This window comes from Coptis chinensis, chromosome 1, assembly GCF_015680905.1.
Source record: "Coptis chinensis isolate HL-2020 chromosome 1, ASM1568090v1, whole genome shotgun sequence".
NCBI classification, from domain to species: domain Eukaryota; kingdom Viridiplantae; phylum Streptophyta; class Magnoliopsida; order Ranunculales; family Ranunculaceae; genus Coptis; species Coptis chinensis.
The window spans coordinates 24,546,913-24,566,803 of record NC_141456.1 but is presented as its reverse complement, the minus strand read 5'-3'; the positions used below and the strand labels follow the sequence as shown (position 1 = coordinate 24,566,803).

Here is a 19,891-nt window from a genome sequence, read left to right as displayed (position 1 = left end):
TTTAGTTGCGAGAAGTGGCTATAGAAGTTCAGATTTCATTGTCAATTGGGCTCACTTCTTAATAGCTAGCTACTAAACTGCCCCATGTTGTCTTGAGCATTGGTTGTGGGTTATCTTTAGCTTCTTATGCAGTAGTGTTGGTTGCATATATATTGGATTTAGCAAGGATCTATTTTGTTTTTACTTATTAATGAATCTATGACTTTCACTATTATTATATTTATGTAGGAACTATCTAACGAAGGAAATAAAGATAACAATATTTTGGCAACTGACAGATTCCCTACCCATTGAAGTTTGCAAATTGGGTATTAGAGGCATTAAGAGCAAATTTTGGAAGTTCATTTGAGTAGCAAACCTATTCCCAGTGGTATCTTTGAGTGACAGATAGAACTATTCCCAATACACATCTTTGAGTAGCAGACTTATAAATTTGCTTACAATAGCCATGTTTTAATTGGGCCTATTTGAAACTTCATGGGCTCTATATTGGTCATTTGAAATATCTTTGTTTGTTCAATGTAATGACATAATTTGTAGTGCATCTTACATATAATCTCTTATACATTTTTGAGTAATTGTGTAATGGACGTGATTAATTAGATGCATTGAATTCATTTAGCTACTGTCTTCGAACTTTTGATGTTGACAAAATCAAGAAAACTTGAGAACTTTTTGTTACTTCAGCAGTTCATATTAATTACTGCTTTTGTTGTTGGCTGTTGACACTTCGTTTGGCAATCCATTGGATTGCAGACTTGCAGACATGTCCTTTAGCAGGAAACATTTGATATTCAATTTGGGATATTAGTTGTTTGATCCAAGCATGTTCTACCACATAACTATCTACAGAACTATTGATGATAATAATTATGTGTTCATGAATAAGCTAATCTCGCTATGTATTTAGCAAGATTAAAAACAAGTAAGCCAAAAGAGCCACAAAATTTCTCTCAAGAAAATTGTCATTGGCGAAAATTGCATTTGCTTGCTTAACGACGCGGATGGGGTGTATTTCAATGTTCACTTTAAGTATACACATGTGCAACAAGTTCTCATTAAGAGCCTAATAGTGCTCCAACAGTGTTTGTATAACCTTTGAGCTTTAGGTTCTTATTGATAGCAATATATACCTTTGATTATAAGAGTTTAATATTTATTTTTTATTTATTTTTCTAATTCTTATAAAGGGACTTAACAACTTTTCAGGTTTTGTTGGCGTAAGACATATTTACTCATGGGATTTGAAGCACTTGTGGGTGCATACCTTTTATGGGCATATTGCCGTGTGAAATTGAGTATGTATGATGTACAAAAGTTCAATTTAAATATAAAAAAATAGTGGAAACATTCTTGATTTTTTTCCCAATAAAATTGTGGTCCTTACTAAATTGACAAGATTTTATTCTGCTAAATTTACCCATAATGACTCGATTGGCGTAGCCACGGGTTAAATTCTAGTATATCTATAAATTGTTTACGGTATAGTGAGGTTTCAGAAGTCACTGCTTTAGTACAGGGAAAAACTAAAACAAATAGACTGGTTTTGTTATTCCTTTTTAGAGAGTACATGGCAGAAATTCTAGATATTTTGGAGAGTACAGAGGTAGGTATTGCTAAAGGGTGGAGAGATCTATGGGTAGAAATGTAGAATCTGATTCAGAGGCAGGCGGTCTTGGCTTAGACCATGGGAATTAAGTTCAAGATGGGAATGGTGTAAAACTCATCTACAGCCCTTTCTCATGTCAACTGTGTGAGGGAAGCAAACTTCGCAGCAGACCAGGCGGCTAAACACGCTGGTGGACTCACCTCGTCTGATCAAGTAGTGTATGAAGGCAGGCCTGGCTGCCTAAAACGATGGGAATCGCCTGATGCAGTGTACTTTAGATTTTGGTAAGGTCACACATACCCAGCAATATTGATAAAAATTTGTGTGGTCTACAGAAGTGATGTTTACTTGATGAATGGAACAACAACAATAATGGAACTAGCAAACAAAATTGGTATGGTGATTCCTGACCATACCAATATGCAAGAGGATATAATGAAAACGATGCATATAAAGTAGAAGAAAATTGGCAACTATGAGAATTCAAACTAGCTAGTGCAAGAGAGATGGCTAATGTTCCGGATGTTATTCTGAACTCCGGCCATCGGATGCCTCTTGTTGGCTTTGGCGCCGTGGCCTATCCTATCGCAGCATCAGATTCCATAAAGTCGGCGATACTTAGTGGGATAAAAGCTGGTTACAGACACTTTGATACGGCTTCGTTGTACCAGACGGAGCAAGCACTTGGTGAAGCTATAAAAGAAGCACTTGAACTTGGCCTTGTAAAATCTAGAGAACAGCTCTTTATAACTTCCAAATTATGGTGTAGCGACGCTCATCAAGATCGTGTACTCCCTGCTCTTCAGAACTCTCTGAGGTAGCTTCACTCATTCATTGCTATTTTCACTATTTTGTACAAATTTCACCTAATGTATTTTCAGATTTCATTTTCTCTTTAACGTTAATGTATTGACTATTTGCTAGGGTTAAGGTCCGAGGTTGTATGTCATCTTGTGATCTATGTTTTCATTAATGTGAATACAATCTATTTAGTTTCTAAATTACCATGGAATATTTATATGAATAAGCTTAGGGTGCATTTTCACTTTCATTATGACTAATCACTGTAGGACTCTTCAACTGGAGTACCTTGATCTTTACCTTATACACTGGCCAATAAGTTCTAAAGCAGGGGAGTATGTTTTCCCAATACCAAAAGAGGATCTTCTTCCCTTAGATATCGAATCTGTATGGGCAGCCATGGAAGAGTGTCAGGTTCTTGGCCTTACGAAGTCTATCGGCATCAGCAATTTTTCGTGCAAGAAGCTTGAACATATTCTGTCCATTTCAACGATTCCACCTACCATCAATCAAGTAAGTCAGGTTCAAACAATCCAGTCAATAATTATTTATATCCAGTGAAAATGACAATCGGCAAGAGTTGGTCATTTTTTTAGGTGGAGATGAGTCCAGTTTGGCAACAAAACAAGCTGAGAGAGTTTTGCCAGGCCAAAGGTATCATTGTAGCCGCATATTCACCTTTGGGGGCCAAAGGAACATCTTGGGGAACCAACAGAGTTATGGACTCTGAGGTGCTGAGTGAGATTGCCAAAGCTAAAGGAAAGACTCATGCTCAGGTTAAAATTGTTATCTACTTCAAAGTGCATTTTTCTGACTTCCAACTCCAAGTATATATATATTCAACTATTTGGTACTGGTGCAGATTTGCCTTAGATGGGCATATGAACAAGGTGTGTGTGGTGGTGAAAAGCTTCAATGAAGAGAGGATGCAAAGCAACCTGCAGATTTTTGATTGGGCATTGAGCCCAAAAGAGTATAAATTTGATTGGCCAGATACCGCAGTTGAGACATATAGGAGATATCTTTGTCTCAGTTGACGGACCCTTCAAGTCTTTAGAGGAACAATGGGATGGAGAGATCTAAATATCTAATCTTACATATGTTGAGAAAGAATTTCTCCAGTAATCTGCAAGTAAATCATACGTCTGTGCGACTGAGCTCATGTAGCCGCAAATAAGTATGAATTTTGGACAAACAATTTTTGCCTTTTCCATGTTTTGATTTGTCACCTTTCTAGTTCTAGGTTAAACTAGGTGTCCCTGTTAAAAAATGTTAAAAGATTGAATAAGAAACTTTTTAAATATATGCCTAAAACCAATCAACTTCCGAGCCATCTTTATGGAGAATTTGTCAAATTATAAGAAAGGCCAGGAGATAGAGTGCTGCTGACAGTGCTGAATGTGGCAAATAAGATCTCAGATTCTGAATTGCTCGTAAATAATTAGCTGTTATGCTTTTATCTAAATATTTAGTGTTTAGTAGCACAAGAAAACTTGGAAATGATTGAGCTGCTTAAAAGAATTCCCAACACCCAGGCTCTCCGCAGTTACTATGCATAATGAGAATTGTACCCATATTACAAAATATCGGGATATGAGTATTTATCAATTCTCAATTTCTTAATACGTAGATATATCCTTCTCTTTGGGATATTTTACACTAGAATTTAACCCGTGGCAATGCCACTCGATTGTTATTATGGGTGAATTTATTGAATCAAACACCATTTTACACCAATTTATTTTTTAAAAATTTGGCATGATTTCCCCTTTCTTTTGACATATGAAATGAACCTGTATACGTCATATTGATATTAGACATGATATGGATTATAAATAACTTCACACAACAATATGCCAGTTTAGTTATTTATAAATTCATTTTTCAAAGCATACAACTCAAAAAATGTCTATGAAGACAATGAAAAGAATTACAGAGCAACACTATGAACTACAACAATAACTTAACGAAAATTTCAAATTGTTATCATCAATCAATTTAAACCACCAAGAACAAAAAATATACAGTAAGCACCTAGATTAGTTATGATGGCACATGGAACCATATGCAGATCGGACTAATAAGCATAACAGATTAACGGTAAGTGGATAGTTTTCTCTGTTGATCTATGCTATTCATTCATAATTTTGAAGTTGAAAAATAGAGAGGCTTCATTTCATATTCATTTGATTCCCTGCATCATCACACAACCAATTAAATAACGGCCAAAATTAATCAATGTTCAAATGAGACCCCACAAAAACAGTAGTGCTTAGTCTTCACTCTTCACTGATCATGCATACTTATTAACTTTCCAGTGCATACACCTTTGATAAAAAAAAATGTGAGCATCCAACACAAATACCTTAGTGTCTAATGTACAATAGAAATTGTGAGATGAATTAGGGTTCCTAGCTTGGATATTCCACAACGTAAATACATGGTACTATTAAACTAATAACCTTTTAAACTACATTATCTCAAAGTCATGCAAAGTATTAAAAATTGAGTGCATTCCTTACATGAGATGACCTGCCAAAACACTTATTTTAAGTTTCTGAAAAGTTCAGTCATACATTCATTTAGAGGCTCCATTCTAGATTGTAAAGTTGATTGATACAAAAAAATAAATAATAATAATAATAATAATAATAATAAAAAATACTCTAGCTAGCTTTCTCAAGGAATATGGTGGACTGTAGTCGCTAGTCGGTATAAGTCAACGGAGTAGCATTAGTGAATTGCTAAGAATAAGGCAATAAGGTGACAATCAAACTAAAAATTAAAGACTCACATAAAAATTAGATGAAAACACCTTCTATTGCCGTTATTAAAGAAACTCACTAAAGAGTGGAACTTGGAGTGCTCTTAGAATACTTGTAGAAACCACTAAAGAGAGTCGAACTTGCTTTATTGGGATTTTTTTTTAGGTTGTGAAGAAAAACTTTTTGCCGGTGAAGAAAAGTTAAAAAAGGGGTTGAACGAACTATTTTTTCTCGGTGGTTAGTAGTCTGTTTGTTTTTTGGAAAGTTTTACCATACGAATGATTCTTATTCTTATTTCCTAATTTTATGGGTACACATTTTTGCTCGGGTAAAGTGGGGAGAAAGAGAGTTATTTCAGAGAGAAATTGTGACTTTCAATTAAGGTGCGTAGAGTAGACAACAAAAATAAATAAATAAATGGTTAAAAGACACTCATTTATAATCAGCTAACTTTAACATTTATAATCGTTTTCAAGAGGGTGGAGTCTTCTTCCATCCTTAACTAACCTGCTTTTCAAGTTCAATTGTGTGTGCATATGACTTTCCGACATGCTCTTTAGTAGCTACCGAGCCTTTCTTTTGCATAAATAGACAAACCAACAGTGTTAAGACAAAATTCGAATTACTTATTATATTTCGACTAACTATGAAAGATTGTTGGAAGACTTCCTAAAAATTTGGGGAGAAATATTGTGCTAAAACTAATAAAATATATTCATTAATCTGCATAAACAACCCCAAACTGTTTGGTCCAACATCTCAGACCTTAATAACTTATTCGAAACCATTATTACAAAGAGATGAATTCACCGTGATACGTCAAACGCCCAAAATAACGACAATCATAACAAAAATGCTTACACAATAAATATAAGCCAACTATCAATCTAGTATAGATTGAATTGATTCTCCAAAAGTTGGGAATAAAATTAAAGGTGCACGATATTATACACATTGAACAATAACACTCTACAGTGTAAAAATACTACATTTATAACTAAGTAATGATTGAATAAACAATATTTAATGTCACACTAAAATGTTTACCTGAATCAAGTCAATCTATCTCTCCTTGCAAAGATGAAATATTACCAGCCTTCTCAACAACAAACTTCTCCAACCTCACAAATGTAAGAATGAACACAAATGTAAGAATTTTCGTGTTAACTAAAAAACTTCAAATTGACAAAATTTCACACCTCAACTTGAGATTCAACACTGACCCAGGGATATTACTGGTATAGTAACACCATCAACATGCATGGTTGAAGCTTATATAAGTACCAAGTGTCATTGAGCAATGAAATTGTATGCAGGTTAAAAGAAAAATAAAATAGAAACAAAAACCTGACTGATTGATAGGCTAAATTGTGCTCACTAATGCTCAGCTTGTTGAGAATCTTTAGCATAGACTGTCAATAATTAAGTGAATTGTACGTTTTAATTAAATAGATATGACGTCTAATTTAAACGATAATTTACAGCCAATGCCGACAACGTATCACAAATAATGAACTGAGTTTACCTGTTGATTAAGCAATCTTTGTAATTGCATGGTACACAAAAAATAACACACATTTTGCCACAATAAACAAATAGATCGAAACCGTTAGCATCTGATAGGCAATATATCCATAAATTAAGGACAAAAAAATACCCGTAAAACAACTTGAAAAATGACTCACCGCCCTCGCTCTTGTTCTGGGAGATCCACAAGTCGCGTTAATATCTCTTCAATACTACATCAAACCATCATTACAAAATTTCTTTCAGATAACTCATACCAACAAAAATCATAGAACTCAATTGTATATCATTTTCAAACAGGTATAACTGTTTGTGGAGAAATTAAGTAAGGATATGATATATATCTTTTAATTGAACCTGAACCTGGAGCTTGGGAGCGCCTCTTTTTATTTTGGGGCGTGAAGAGGATGAGGTTTTTTCTAGCCGTGAAAGTCTTTATTTTCAGGTGGTGATTTGTTTTTTTAAAGTAAGTAGGACTCTTTAGTTTAGAGTAAGTAGGACTCTTAAAAGAAAGTAAGACTCTTTAGTTTAGAGTAAGTAGGACTCTTAAAAGAAATTGACTTATCACCGTAAGATCATCCCAAAACTGTTTTCTCCCTGACCGCTCGATATAACAACATAAAAAGACCAAGCTGCTTTATTATATAGATTGTTTCATATCAAAATATCTTGGATATATCCAAAATATCGACAAATATCATGGATATTGTGGATATTTCTTGATATATCACGATATATTTTTTGTATTTAATTGAAATATAATGTTAAATATTAAATAAAATTATTACCTACACAAAATATCCCCAAATATCGCAATATATCTCCAAATATCGTAAATATAGTCGATATTTGCAGTCTCATATACACATCGTGATATTTTTATATCCATTGCTGAAATCTCGATAGATATCGCGATATTGCGTGACATGTGCTAAGATATATCGCGATATTTTGTACTATGCTTGTACTAATGTTTTCTGGACCCACAGATTGTACGAAGCATGTCGACTAGTGAACTTAGGGGTAGGACTATCAATGGATCGGTTTGGGTCGGGTTCTGGAAAATCCAACCCCGAACTGATAAGAAAATTGCGAACCCAAAACCTAACCGAACCGAACATAATATTATATTTCATCCGAAACCAAACCAAACCGAACCGAACCGAATCGTAAGATGTATTGCAAACCGAAAACTATAAAATCAATTAAATTCTAAATTAAATCAATTAATTTCAACCACACACTTGATAAACATATATAAAATTAATCATAAATATTGCTGAAATGTCATCTTATCGATTCGGTGGAGAGCAAACCCGAAACCAAACCTATATCTTATCGGTTCGGTTCGGTTCGGTTTGATTTCGGATTGGTGGAGGGCAAACCAAATTATCAAAACCAAACTGTTTTTTTTATCGGTTTGGTTCGAGTCGGTTATCGGGTTATCGAAACCCATTGACAGCCCTACGGACTTAGGGGTGCCTCTTTTTTTTTTTTTTTTTCCAAAAACCCAATTTTTCCGAATTCCGATCTGATATTTTTCCGAATTTGGCAATGATATTTGTGTTTTGATATCCAAAATTTCGATATCCGATTTTTCCGAAAAATAATTGGATCGGAATCTATGTTGCACAGACGCGGACACATATGCGGCGACTCGGTTATATCTCATAAATGTAAGACGCGGACGCGGAAATTAATTAATATTTATAATTTTATTTTATATAAATTGAACATTAAAAACTAAATTAAATATATCAAAATTCATAAATTCAAAACTATTAAAGATAAATAGCGACAAAATTAAGTTTAATATTTCCTAATCAAACTTTAAAAACATGTCATAAGTCTTAATAAAACAAAAAATGAAAAAATTGATTTTTTAAATATTATTTTGATTTATTTTATATTTTTTTGGGTCAAAATCCGCGTCCGGACTGCGTCTTGACCCGCGTCCAGTATAGTTGACCGCGTCTTGACTGTGTTGACTGCGTCCGACGCGTGTCCGTGTCCGCATCCGCGTCCGACGCAGACACAACCCATGGGTTGGTGCGTCCGTGCTTTAGAGATCGGAATTGGATGTGTTTTCCAAATCCGATCCGATCCGATTTTTGATTAATTTCCGAATTTTTAACATATAGCAGTCTATTTCATATAGTTACTAAATTAAAATTGCAGATAGTTTACAAACCAAATAAAAACCCTAGAGAAGTAGAACATTGTCTCTCTTACAATTTCAAAAAATCAATATTGTCATTCTAGTACATGTCTCAATTTCTCCCATCTTCTTATTTATTGAATTAATACATTAACATGAAGAAAAAACTTGCTGAATGAACGTGTTAAAAGGTCTAACCTATTTACTGAATTAATACATTTCAAAATTATTGCTAAATGAATGTATTAACTGGATAAAAAATGGTTATCCTAAAAGAGAATCCGATTATATAATTCAAATTTCCGATTTACTTTCGTATTTTGCAGATTCTGAAATTTCCGAAAATTTTCCGATGTTCCAAACTTTCCAAATTCAGAAAAAAAATTGTCATCCGAAAAATAATTGGATCGGATTTGGAAAAGATATTGCCATCCGAAAAAATTGGAAATTTTTCCGAAAGCCCTTTATGCGATCGGATCCGAAGTCACCCTAAGTGGACTAGTGGTGCATCACATGTTCACATGCGAACTGGTCAACACTTAAATCTATCTATTTTCTCGATGACCACCAGCCCTTAAAACCCTAATTCGGAGTCTGGGTCACTCTGGGAACACATGACCTACTTTAAATGATCTGTTTGGATCACTGTAATGGGATGCATTTGCACCCATTTCCCACTAACTACCCATTTACTAGTATTTGGCCCACTAATGCAAAATGACAGTTATACAAATAAGTTGGACTCATGTGCACCGACCGTACAAATAGGTCAGGAGACAACTTGTTGCAGCCAAAAAAACAGTGTAACTATTTGTACTCTCTCTCTCTCTCTCTCTCTCGTAGGTTTTTTTAGTAACTTCCTCCTCTTTTGTAGCTGCCACCAGCAAGGAAAATAAAAATTTAGTTTTTTCATCTCAATTTCTCATCTCCATGAAAAATAAACCATCTCAAATTAACTAATTTCTTTCGTTGAATCTTAATCTCCTCTCTATGAAGATTTAAACCAATTCAAATCAACTAATTTTGTTGAATCTCTGTCGAAATTAGATAAAAAATTGAATGAAAAAATTGAGGAAAATTAAATAAATATTTTAGGTAGTTTTTATGGATGTGATATGAAATTAAACTGTTTAGTATTTAAAGACTTGTTTTAATATTAAAGTGTGTATTTAGAATTGGGAATTATGGAGAGGAGAAAATCATTTGGTTATTTAGTTATGTATTTGTGAAGAAGATGAAAAGAATGTCGGGTGTTTTTGCACTACTCTAACCAAACAGGTGAAGTGAATTGTCATTGCAATTCCTTGTCGTGCATTACGATTTAATTGCACCCATTTGCTATTTGCACTTGCTTGCATCGAGCCAAACAGAGCATAAAGTATAAACCGAGTTGACTGGATGGCCACGTGTGGGCTTGGGTAGTTTATCACGGCATTTTGGCAAGCCCACGCGGTTAACAGTGCAGCCCTAGTTGCTTGGCTTTTAAGCAAACCACAGTACACCTCCGCACAGCCTCTTTCTCGAACAAAATCTCTACACTATATGATAGCTAGGTCTATCGGAAGCCTCCTCAACTCTCGAGTAGGCAAATTTAAATCTCTCTTTTATTATTATTTAACCATTCCTCCTTTGAGTTCGAAATATTTACTAAATACCCCTAAATCAAACACCCACCAATTTCAATTGAAATCAAACACTAATTACCAATTCCAATCGAAATCAAACACTAATTTCTCTTGCAATCGAAATCAAACACCAATTTCACTGTATTACACATACATATCAACTCCACACCAATTTCTCTCTATATATATGAAGGGCTTTGTTGAGAGTTTGTTGAGAGGTATAAGGTTTTTTTTAAGCAATATCAAGTGTGGGTTGTTGTGGAAGAGGTATAAGGTTAGAATTTTTCCTTTTTGTTTTTTTTAAAATTATTATTATAAAAGTTTGATGTGTATTACTTATAGACTGAATGCATATCAGGTTTTGCATGCTTTCTCTAGGTTGAGCAATAGGTATTATAACTGTATTAGCGATATGTGAAATTATGTGAAACTATGATTGTGTCATGTTTTGCTTTCAACTTTCTCTTTGATCTTGACTGTTTTTGCTGGGTGGTCTGTGAGTAGGATAGTCATTCCCTCTAAAACCTTTCTAGCCTCTTCCACTTTACCATCACAAGAGTGACCTGCGTTGTGCTGTGATTGCACTTGGTCCTTTTACAAGGCAATGCACAAGGCATTTCTTCAGGAATTAACGCAAACAGAAACAACATTAGTTTTGTGTCTCTCTAACCTAGCTTTACACCTCTGAGCTGATTCCTTGAGATTTTTCATAGCAGAAGCTTCAGATTTGGAAATACATATTCGTTAGAGCTTAGAAATAATCTCCGAATATATATTAATTAGAACAACGAAGAAGTGGACAAATGAAGTAAGGCAGATGGTGTTGTCTGAAAAATCGGATGCAAGATTAACAAAGTTACTCACCACCATGAGGTGTAGAACTTGAATATCTCTGGGAAGTACTAAAAGAACTTGAGCCTTGAAACCGCATCCTTCATATCCTATCATAAATCATTTCAAGTAAAGAATAACAGTAAGAATATGCATAACATTCATACTTTTCGAATTGAAAATAAAAAATAATCTAAAATAGTTATGCTCTTTTGCAAAAGACGCTCCGGCGTCTGCGGTTGCTCTTTCTATCGCAAGATGCGGCTCATACGAGTCCGGATTATGTAGAAGCCTTCTCAGCTAATGACTTCGCCGAGCCTCTGCACATGCTTTCTCTAATCATTCACGAGCCTCTACCATTGCTCTTTGACGAGAGCCAGTGATAGCTCTCAATATCGCCCTCTCGCGAGCTTCGAGTTGCCATTTCAACGACCATTCTATCTTTTTCTTTTTCCCTCAGTATATTCTCTTCTAATTTTCTTCTCCATTGGTCCTAAACTTAACAAAAATATAAATTTTAATGGACACTACCCAGCAAGTGTTTGTGTATGGGCTGCTTAAGCTATTTTAACCCCCCAAACCACAAATACACGTTCGGTCTTGATTGCTATCTGAGGCATTAATCGTCCCAAGAATTGAATGGCAAAGGATGATTTTATTGAAACTTTCTGAAAGATTATTAAAAAAGAAGCAAACTTCCTCATCCACGTGTGAAAGTACTCTCAATTCCACCAAAGGGAACTCCTTCCAAATGAAAAACTATGAGTCAGCCTTTTGAGACATACATCACCAACCTGAGAAGTATCTCCATACACCATACAAGTGTACTTGCAAGTTGCAACTAAACTATCAAGATTTTTAACTCTTCTTCATCAATGTCCAACTGTCGGACCTTCTAAACGGGTTGTAGCTTTTCAGCATTCTACATAGGATAATAAAAAACTAATCTAATAAATGAGTAGGACTCGGCTTCACATGAAAAATTACGGAGACATTATCTATATCTATCACACCTCGGTGAATCCAAACATGTAGCACAAGCTGCGGTATGTCGGGGAAGAGTTCACAACATGAGCGATAAACCTTTCGCAAAAAAAAAAAGAGTTAACAGAGATCATAACATTAACAAAGAAGCTGTATATCAACCATCTTCTTGACATGTTTTACTCAATAACACATTCAACAGTTATCACCAATGAAATTTCAGTAAAACCTTTCAAGTCAGATCAACCTGTTACATAAATAGAGACTGGTGAATTCTAGAGGTACACAAGAATGTAGGACTCCTGGAATAAAACTACATCTAAATGTCCTCGGAGTAGACTTATTTGTAGAAATCGAAATCTGTGTCTAGCTCCTTAACATTCGTCCTGTATCCCTTCTCGAAATCCTTGGGAAGAATTACATATCGATTCTTGCGGACAGCATGCATACCAACTTCTTGACAAATGGCCGTAATTTGTGTGGAAAACTGAAGTGCCGTCAGTGACAGTATATAAATCATAACAGATAACATAGAGCCAAAACAACAGCTAGGATCTCTCTGTGAAAGTACGTCAAGCTAGAAAGCAAACCAACATACATAGACCCTTGAATATATTAGGTGAAGGACTTGCATACAAGACAATGCCGGTACTACTGATCAATACAGAAGATACCACTAAGAAACTTAAAGAAAAGTGAGTCACTGAATAAATTAAAGGTAAGGTGACCAAGAGCTCTCTGAATGGTACAAGAACACAATCCATTCCACACCCCTTCATTGAGTTAAGCATGGCTATCGCCCATTTCTTAAGCTAAGTCTATTCCTGAGTTCCCTGATATCCACAAGTTATCTCACTGGATATCCAAGTGAAAAATTCATTAAAGGTAACATTCATACTTTCAGTTCCTAATGTTGTGGTTACAAAGTCTCCTACCGGTGTCCAAATACAAGAACAAATCGTGCCGTGCTTCGTAAAACCAGTTCACAACACATTTTAAATACCACGGACACCCATAGAAGATGACAGCTATCTCTCGACATGTTCATCCGTGGTTGCAATGGTATTTAAAATAAATATATACATGTGGCTGCAAGTATAACAGTTGAATCAACTAACCTCGGCAGCAGATCTCTTATCGGTCGAGAAACATAGTCTTCAAAGTCAACCTCATCACTCAAGTTCATCTTAGCGGTCGCAGACTGTACACATGCACAAACCGAGAGAATAAATGGTAATGAACGTAAAAACACGGATATCTAAGATTTCATTAAGACGATCCTTCTAAAGTAAGGATTTCATTTGCTTGAGATTTTTCAGTAGCAGAAGCTTCAGATTTGGAAATACATATTCGTTAGAGCTTAGAAATAATCTCCGAATAGATATTAATTAGAACAACGAAGAAGTGGACAAATGAAGTAAAGGCGGAATCTTTGTTGTCCGAAAAATCGAATGCAAGATTAACAAAGTTACTTACCACCATGAGGTGTAGAACTTGAATATCTCAGGGAAGTACTGAAAAGAACTTGAGCCTTGAAACTGTGCATCCCTCATAGCCTATCATAAATCATTTCAAGAAAAGAATAACGAAGAATATGCATAACATTCATACTTTTCGAATTGAAAATAAAAAAATAATCTAAAATAGTTATGCTCCGCGAAAAAAGCACTGCGGCGGTCCGCTATCTCCGGAAGTCGTAGAAAATTTCTCCGAACGGATCTTTCTATCGTTCCCTTGCCTCCATAGCAGCCTTCTCTGCAGACGCTCCCAAGCCTCTGCGGTTGCTGCTCTCTCTCTCTATCGCAGCGCTCCGCCGAAGTCCGGATTCCGTAGAAGCCTCCTCAGCTAATGACTTCTCTCAAGCCTCTCACATGCTTTCTCTAATCTTTCACGAGCCTCTGCCATTGCTCTTTGACGAGCTTCAGTAGTAGCTCTTCACAGCACCCTTTCTCGCCCTTTCCACGAGCCTCAATATATCGCCCTCGTGAGCTTCGCGAGTTGCCCTTTCCACAGCCATTCTATCTTTTTCTCTTTCCCTCTGTATATCCTCTTCTAATTTTCTCAAACGCTCTTTTTCCTGCTCTCTTTCTTTTAGCAGCCTTCCTTCTTTTTCTCTTTCTTCCTTTCCAGCAGTTCCATTAAGTTTCGTCTCTTTCCTTTCTATGTCTTGGTCTGCCTTTTTTGATTTGATTGTTTTATATTCCTCACCAATCGGCTAAATTACTTTCGCATTCATACCATTCTCAACACACGGCCCCTCCCCGAAGCTTCTTTGATGCTTTTCTTTCTCTCCTTACAATCCAGAGCAACCGAAGTTTTCGTTGAACACCTCTTATCTTTCTCTTACAGAATCGTCTCTTCAAGTGTTCCCTGTTTTCTTCTCGCCATCTAACTTGGGATTTGGTACATCCATCTTATTATTCTCACAATCATCATATTCGGGGAATCCTCATTAAGCATGCTCCCTTTAATCGCTCATTTGCATCCCCGTTTCGTTTCAAGGATGTTTAACTACTTTCAAAACATTCCCGTTCTCTCTGTGTTCAGAGGCATGTTGAGAAAAGTGCGCAAGCTTAGGCTGAACATGAAGTCGGCATTAGAAAGTTAAGAGAGATGAAGGCTTAATTGCTTATGAAACATGCTTATAAATTATTGAATAATGATGATGACTTTGTTTAATTCATAAAGGTCAAGTATGCCTAGAGATAGTCAATTCCACGAGGTATTTATATGTGAAATCATGTGAAACTATGATTGTGCACTACCAAAAGAACGACTTTACCCGACTGACTATGGCTGTCGCGAAAGGTATTACCCGACATACCAAAACTGCCGCAAGACCGTCGGAAAATGCTCGGTCGGCATAGCCTTCCGACGGTTTTTATTGGTCAAAACAGGCTGTCGGGGTTGAAGATCTTTGCCGACGGACATTCCCGCTGTTAATAACCGTCGGATATGCCGACTGTCAAAAACCGTCGGATAGTTCCTGCTGTCAAAAACCGTCGGATATTCCTGCTGCTAAAAACCGTCGGATATTCCTGCTATTAAAAACCGTTGGATAGTTCTACTGTTATGAACCGTCGGTTAGACCAGCTGTCATCAGCCGTCGGATATGCCAGCTGCTAGCCGTCGGATATGCCAGCTGCTAGCCGTCGGGTAGTTTGCTACTAGACAGTTTTCATCCGTCGGGTATTAGTTCTTTATTTAAAAAAAAATATTTTTTATAATAATTGTTTCAGGTATCCCAACATTACATTCTTGCAAGTTCCCACTCAAATGCTACAAACGCCAATGTATTCATAAAGAAACAATGTGTTCATAAAAAAAACAAGAATAAGACATGTTGTTCACTAAGTATACATATTACTTCCTTTAGAAACCAAAAATCAGCACCACGTACACCATCTGTCTAACAACCAGTCCTAGTAATCTCTAGTACCATTACTTACAACAAACATACTCAAAAAACCAAAATAGATGAAGTTTGCATATCCCACACAATAGATTACTCATACTGCAACCTTGATTCAACCCTTCAACAAAATCACTAAGGTCCAAAGCGTCTCACCAAATTGGTAATCCATTTGCCAAGATCTTGAAGTGAGTTTTGCTGACCAAAAAAAAAGAAGCAGAAGAAGATCATGAAGTACTCTCTTAGGAACTAGAAATAATTCTAGCTGTTATATTCTAGCTATAAGTACCTAAAAATACCCAAATATCTTGCTAATCAAAACAGAATGTAAGAAACTTGCTAATCAAAACAGAATAAAAAACACGTGCTGGAAGAATGTTTGAAGTTTGTACACTAACCAAAACAGAATCAAAAGCCTTAAGTTCTATTTGTGCGCCCTCTCTGCGTCCTTGAACAACTGCATGCCTATCTTGGATTTTGAAGAGCCATGTGTGTTATAATAGCTTGTAGCCTTGTTCCCACTCCTAAGATTGCCTGCAAGGAGAATCATTCAACTCAATTAGCTTGTCATTACAAAAACCTTGAACTCAATTAGATAATTAGCTTCACAATTTGTTCATCTCATTCTACGGTCGGAATCCTTGGGATACACCCATATGTCGTCACAAGTAAGTTGAGTGATTTAAACCGTGTCGAGTCACCCTAATTACAATATTCATCATCTCCGGAGGACATTACGCCGACTTTAAAGATCTCACATACTTGAACCGATCTAACCAGATTACGTTACGCAATTGACTTTGTGTTCAAGATGCATGTCGGTTTCTTTGATTTTCACATACTTCGTTCTGAGAATATATATACTAGAGATGTATATACCAATCACAAAATATATAAATTTATATCAATCTCACAATTCAAGATTTGTATAACATATCTTACACCTCTACCTTCTAAGATACACCAAATTATTTGACAAGATAGCTATGGATATTGCCACGAAACCATGGTTTGATCTTGTTGTATCGCAATGAACGCCCACTAACCAACTGTGTGTCCGATATACCAAAAATCTAGTAGCAGACCTTTACCATGTTACAACTTACAACTACGAAGCTATAATAAGAAATCTGATCAATAGAGCTTTACTTGTATTACCATCGGCATTAGCCCCAAAAACAAGTTCTCACATTCGGTTTCGGTTTGGTTTAACTTTATTGATATATATGACTTGACAGACATCCCTGTCACCATAAGAAAGAGAATAAAAGTCGAGAAAAGGAATAATTGCTAAAAAGAAAGGCAACAATGCCACACATTTTTTGAAGAGCTTAGCAAACCTTTTTTTTAAGGGAGAGAGCTCGGCGTCCTACTAAGTAAGTGTTGTACAAAAAATTCCAACTAAATTCTCATCACGCGAATTTCTCTATCTTCTTCTACTTTGTCTCATTTATCACACAACAAAGGACTAGTATCTGCAATCCTCTATTTCATATTTTCATGAAGTCAGATAATATAACCTATATATGGGAAGAAGAAGAAAAGATAAAGAACTTGAATCATTGAATAGAGGGCGGAAAAACAACCGAAAGATAGGCGCTTAAACTAAACCTGCATACCTAGGGCTGCCAATCACCGCTACCTTCGGATCGAAGCATGTTTGTACAAGAAAAGTTCCAACCGGAGGCACCGATTAAAGCCTTCACAAGGCGTGATTATCGAATTTTACACAAACCCCTCCACCACTTTCTCAATTTACTAATTTCCAGAAAAAACAAAAACTGATAACAAAATTGAAGTCCATTAAAATGCGAGAACTAAACCGGTTCGACCTCCGGAAAAATGATTTTCTCGCCCGTACTCTATTTTCATCTTTCATCCAAATTCAATGCACCGAAGCTATGGATCTTCATTTTCAGATGACCTTCAAAACTGTAGCAAGAACCTCACCTACCTTCAAAGGAACACATGTCTCATCACATCTTTTCAAAATTGTAGGTCAACATGCTACAAGCTTACCCATTTACCACCGAGACAAAGAATATGATACATAACTTGCAATTAATCTCTTTTTGTACAACTAACTATACTGAGAAAGGAACTAAGTCGAAAACCAAATCCCTTTTCGTAAGTATCATCACGATGGGAACCGATAAACCTCCACCCCTCCTTCCTTCCTTCAGATCCCTCCATTACAGATCTGCTTCCAAGGAAGTAAACCCGGAAAAACAAAAGATATTCACAGTGTTGACAATAATATCTCTCGTAACTCCGAGGTGGATCGACGCTAACTCCCAACTTTTCAAAATTCTTCATATTACATTTTAATAGAAAGAGCAAAGGTGGATTCGAAACAATGGGAAGCACCAACCTTTGCATGCTTTAACAAAGTGTTCATGGGATAAGCTGGTGGAGAAATGTGGGATGTTCCATCTGCATTTTCCTGATTCTCACTTGGTGGAAGTTTCACGTGTCCTCCACTTTTCCAATTGTTAGAGCGACCATTCAGTTTGTGCTCGTGCAACTTGTCACTAGCCAAACTCTGTCTTCTAAGCCTTCCGGGCATATAATCAAGAGGATTCAAAGGCATGCAGTCAATATCCTACATTGGAAAAATAATTAATTCCCATAAATCACTCTGTTCTACCTGAAAATTATATTTGCATATTAAAGATAATTTTCTCCTCTTTTTCTAATAGCTAAAATGGGTTCACTGATGAAAAGGTGAGTTATATCAATATCCAAAAGACAAAAGAGGGAGATCCTCCCAACCTTTTGCTTCCTTAGCAAAGCACCAAGGAAAACAAGAGAATCCGAAGTTAGAAATTAAGACTACAAAGCAAGGACAGCAGAGATAGTGATGACAGGAATTACTGAGCCGTGACTAATATCAGGAGGTGACATCTTGCTCAAAAGATGGTGCAAATGTAAAAGAGAACAAAAACATCCCTCAAGGAGAATTTATTTGAGGAAATAGGAATACCTTATTTTTATGACCATGAATACAATCAAAAGTAGCCCGTATTTCTGCATACTTTTCTTCCCCAAAAGATTTCTTGTGTGAGCATATATGATCTAGAGTAAATCAAAATCAGAAGTTATAAATTATTATGAGTCCCCAAAAACTAAAAGAGGTATTTTATACTTACAATTAAAACTTACTTGTTCAAGAGAGAGCGAAAGCAAAGAGAGAGAAGAATGTCGGGCAAGTCTCTTCTTGAGAGAGAATAATGCCATTGGTTTCCACAAGCAACTCTAAGCTTTAAACACTGCTCATCAAATTCCTTGATAGAAAATGAACCACAATCGTCATTATTATCTATGGCCCATCTAAATCCCTACAATCATTTGACATATCCGTTAGCTTCTTCCTCGATACATAGTGCGATTTTTAGCAATCATTTCCTATTCACATGAGACGTCAAAACTATCACTTGTGGCACCTGAACACCAATTATTGGGACAACCACTGCATACCAAGTATCCACAAAAGCAGCAAACCATGCATGCATTCCTGCGGCAAAAGAATTATCATATGACTTGGTGCAAATTATCAAACATTGCAAGTTAAATTTCCATTAGTACAAGTCTTATTTAACCGACCTCCAAGCATGTCAAAATTTGAAAAGAAATTCCAACAAGTAATTTCACAAAGGAAAAAAAATGGACTTAGGGGGTGAGAATAAAACAATGTAGCATATAAGGCTTTTATATTGCAAGACCCTTCTCCGAAAGTGTCTCCCAAGGTATATACTTTGTTTTACAGGGAAGGCATCAAGAATCTCAATTTGTGGCTTGATACGAGAGATTCTACTTTTCTCTTTTTATGTTTCTAATATCATCAAAAAAATACTCCCCAAATCCTTTTCAAACCCTTATTGACAAAATTTGGTCCCGATTTCCATTGAAAATTACAACGACAAAGACGATAAGACAGTAGGAACAATAATGGAATGAGGAAATCCCTGTCAGAGTAATACAAAGGCGTATAACAAGGTACCTCGCCTGGGGTGTCAAGAAGTGGCTGCATGGCCGTTGAACCACCGATCTGTTCAGGAACAAGATTTCGCAGATTGACATACCTAATAAATAACGAAATTTTGGAACTTATTCTTGTGACAAAAGGAGAACATATCAGAATTTTAAGAGGGTGGAGGGGTATTCTCGATTGCATAATGA

General features: G+C 36.1%; 1 protein-coding gene and 1 long non-coding RNA gene across 2 annotated transcripts; one reads left to right on the top strand and one right to left on the bottom strand.

The window, feature by feature from the left end:
* The first annotated feature begins 1,967 nt into the window (after positions 1 to 1,967).
* On the top strand, positions 1,968 to 3,623 carry LOC147523089 (non-functional NADPH-dependent codeinone reductase 2-like). The gene is given in 6 exon segments (XM_086596774.1): positions 1,968 to 2,426; positions 2,680 to 2,923; positions 3,007 to 3,186; positions 3,273 to 3,304; positions 3,306 to 3,389; positions 3,391 to 3,623. Coding segments are annotated over 6 exon segments (954 nt in total). The 5' UTR covers positions 1,968 to 2,115; the 3' UTR covers positions 3,494 to 3,623.
* Positions 3,624 to 15,577: 11,954 nt separating this feature from the next.
* Positions 15,578 to 16,244, bottom strand: LOC147523088 (uncharacterized). Its single transcript, XR_015195915.1, has 2 exons — positions 16,111 to 16,244; positions 15,578 to 15,910 (listed from the first exon to the last, which is right to left on the bottom strand). It is a non-coding gene; the product is annotated as an uncharacterized LOC147523088 (long non-coding RNA).
* Positions 16,245 to 19,891: the final 3,647 nt, after the last annotated feature.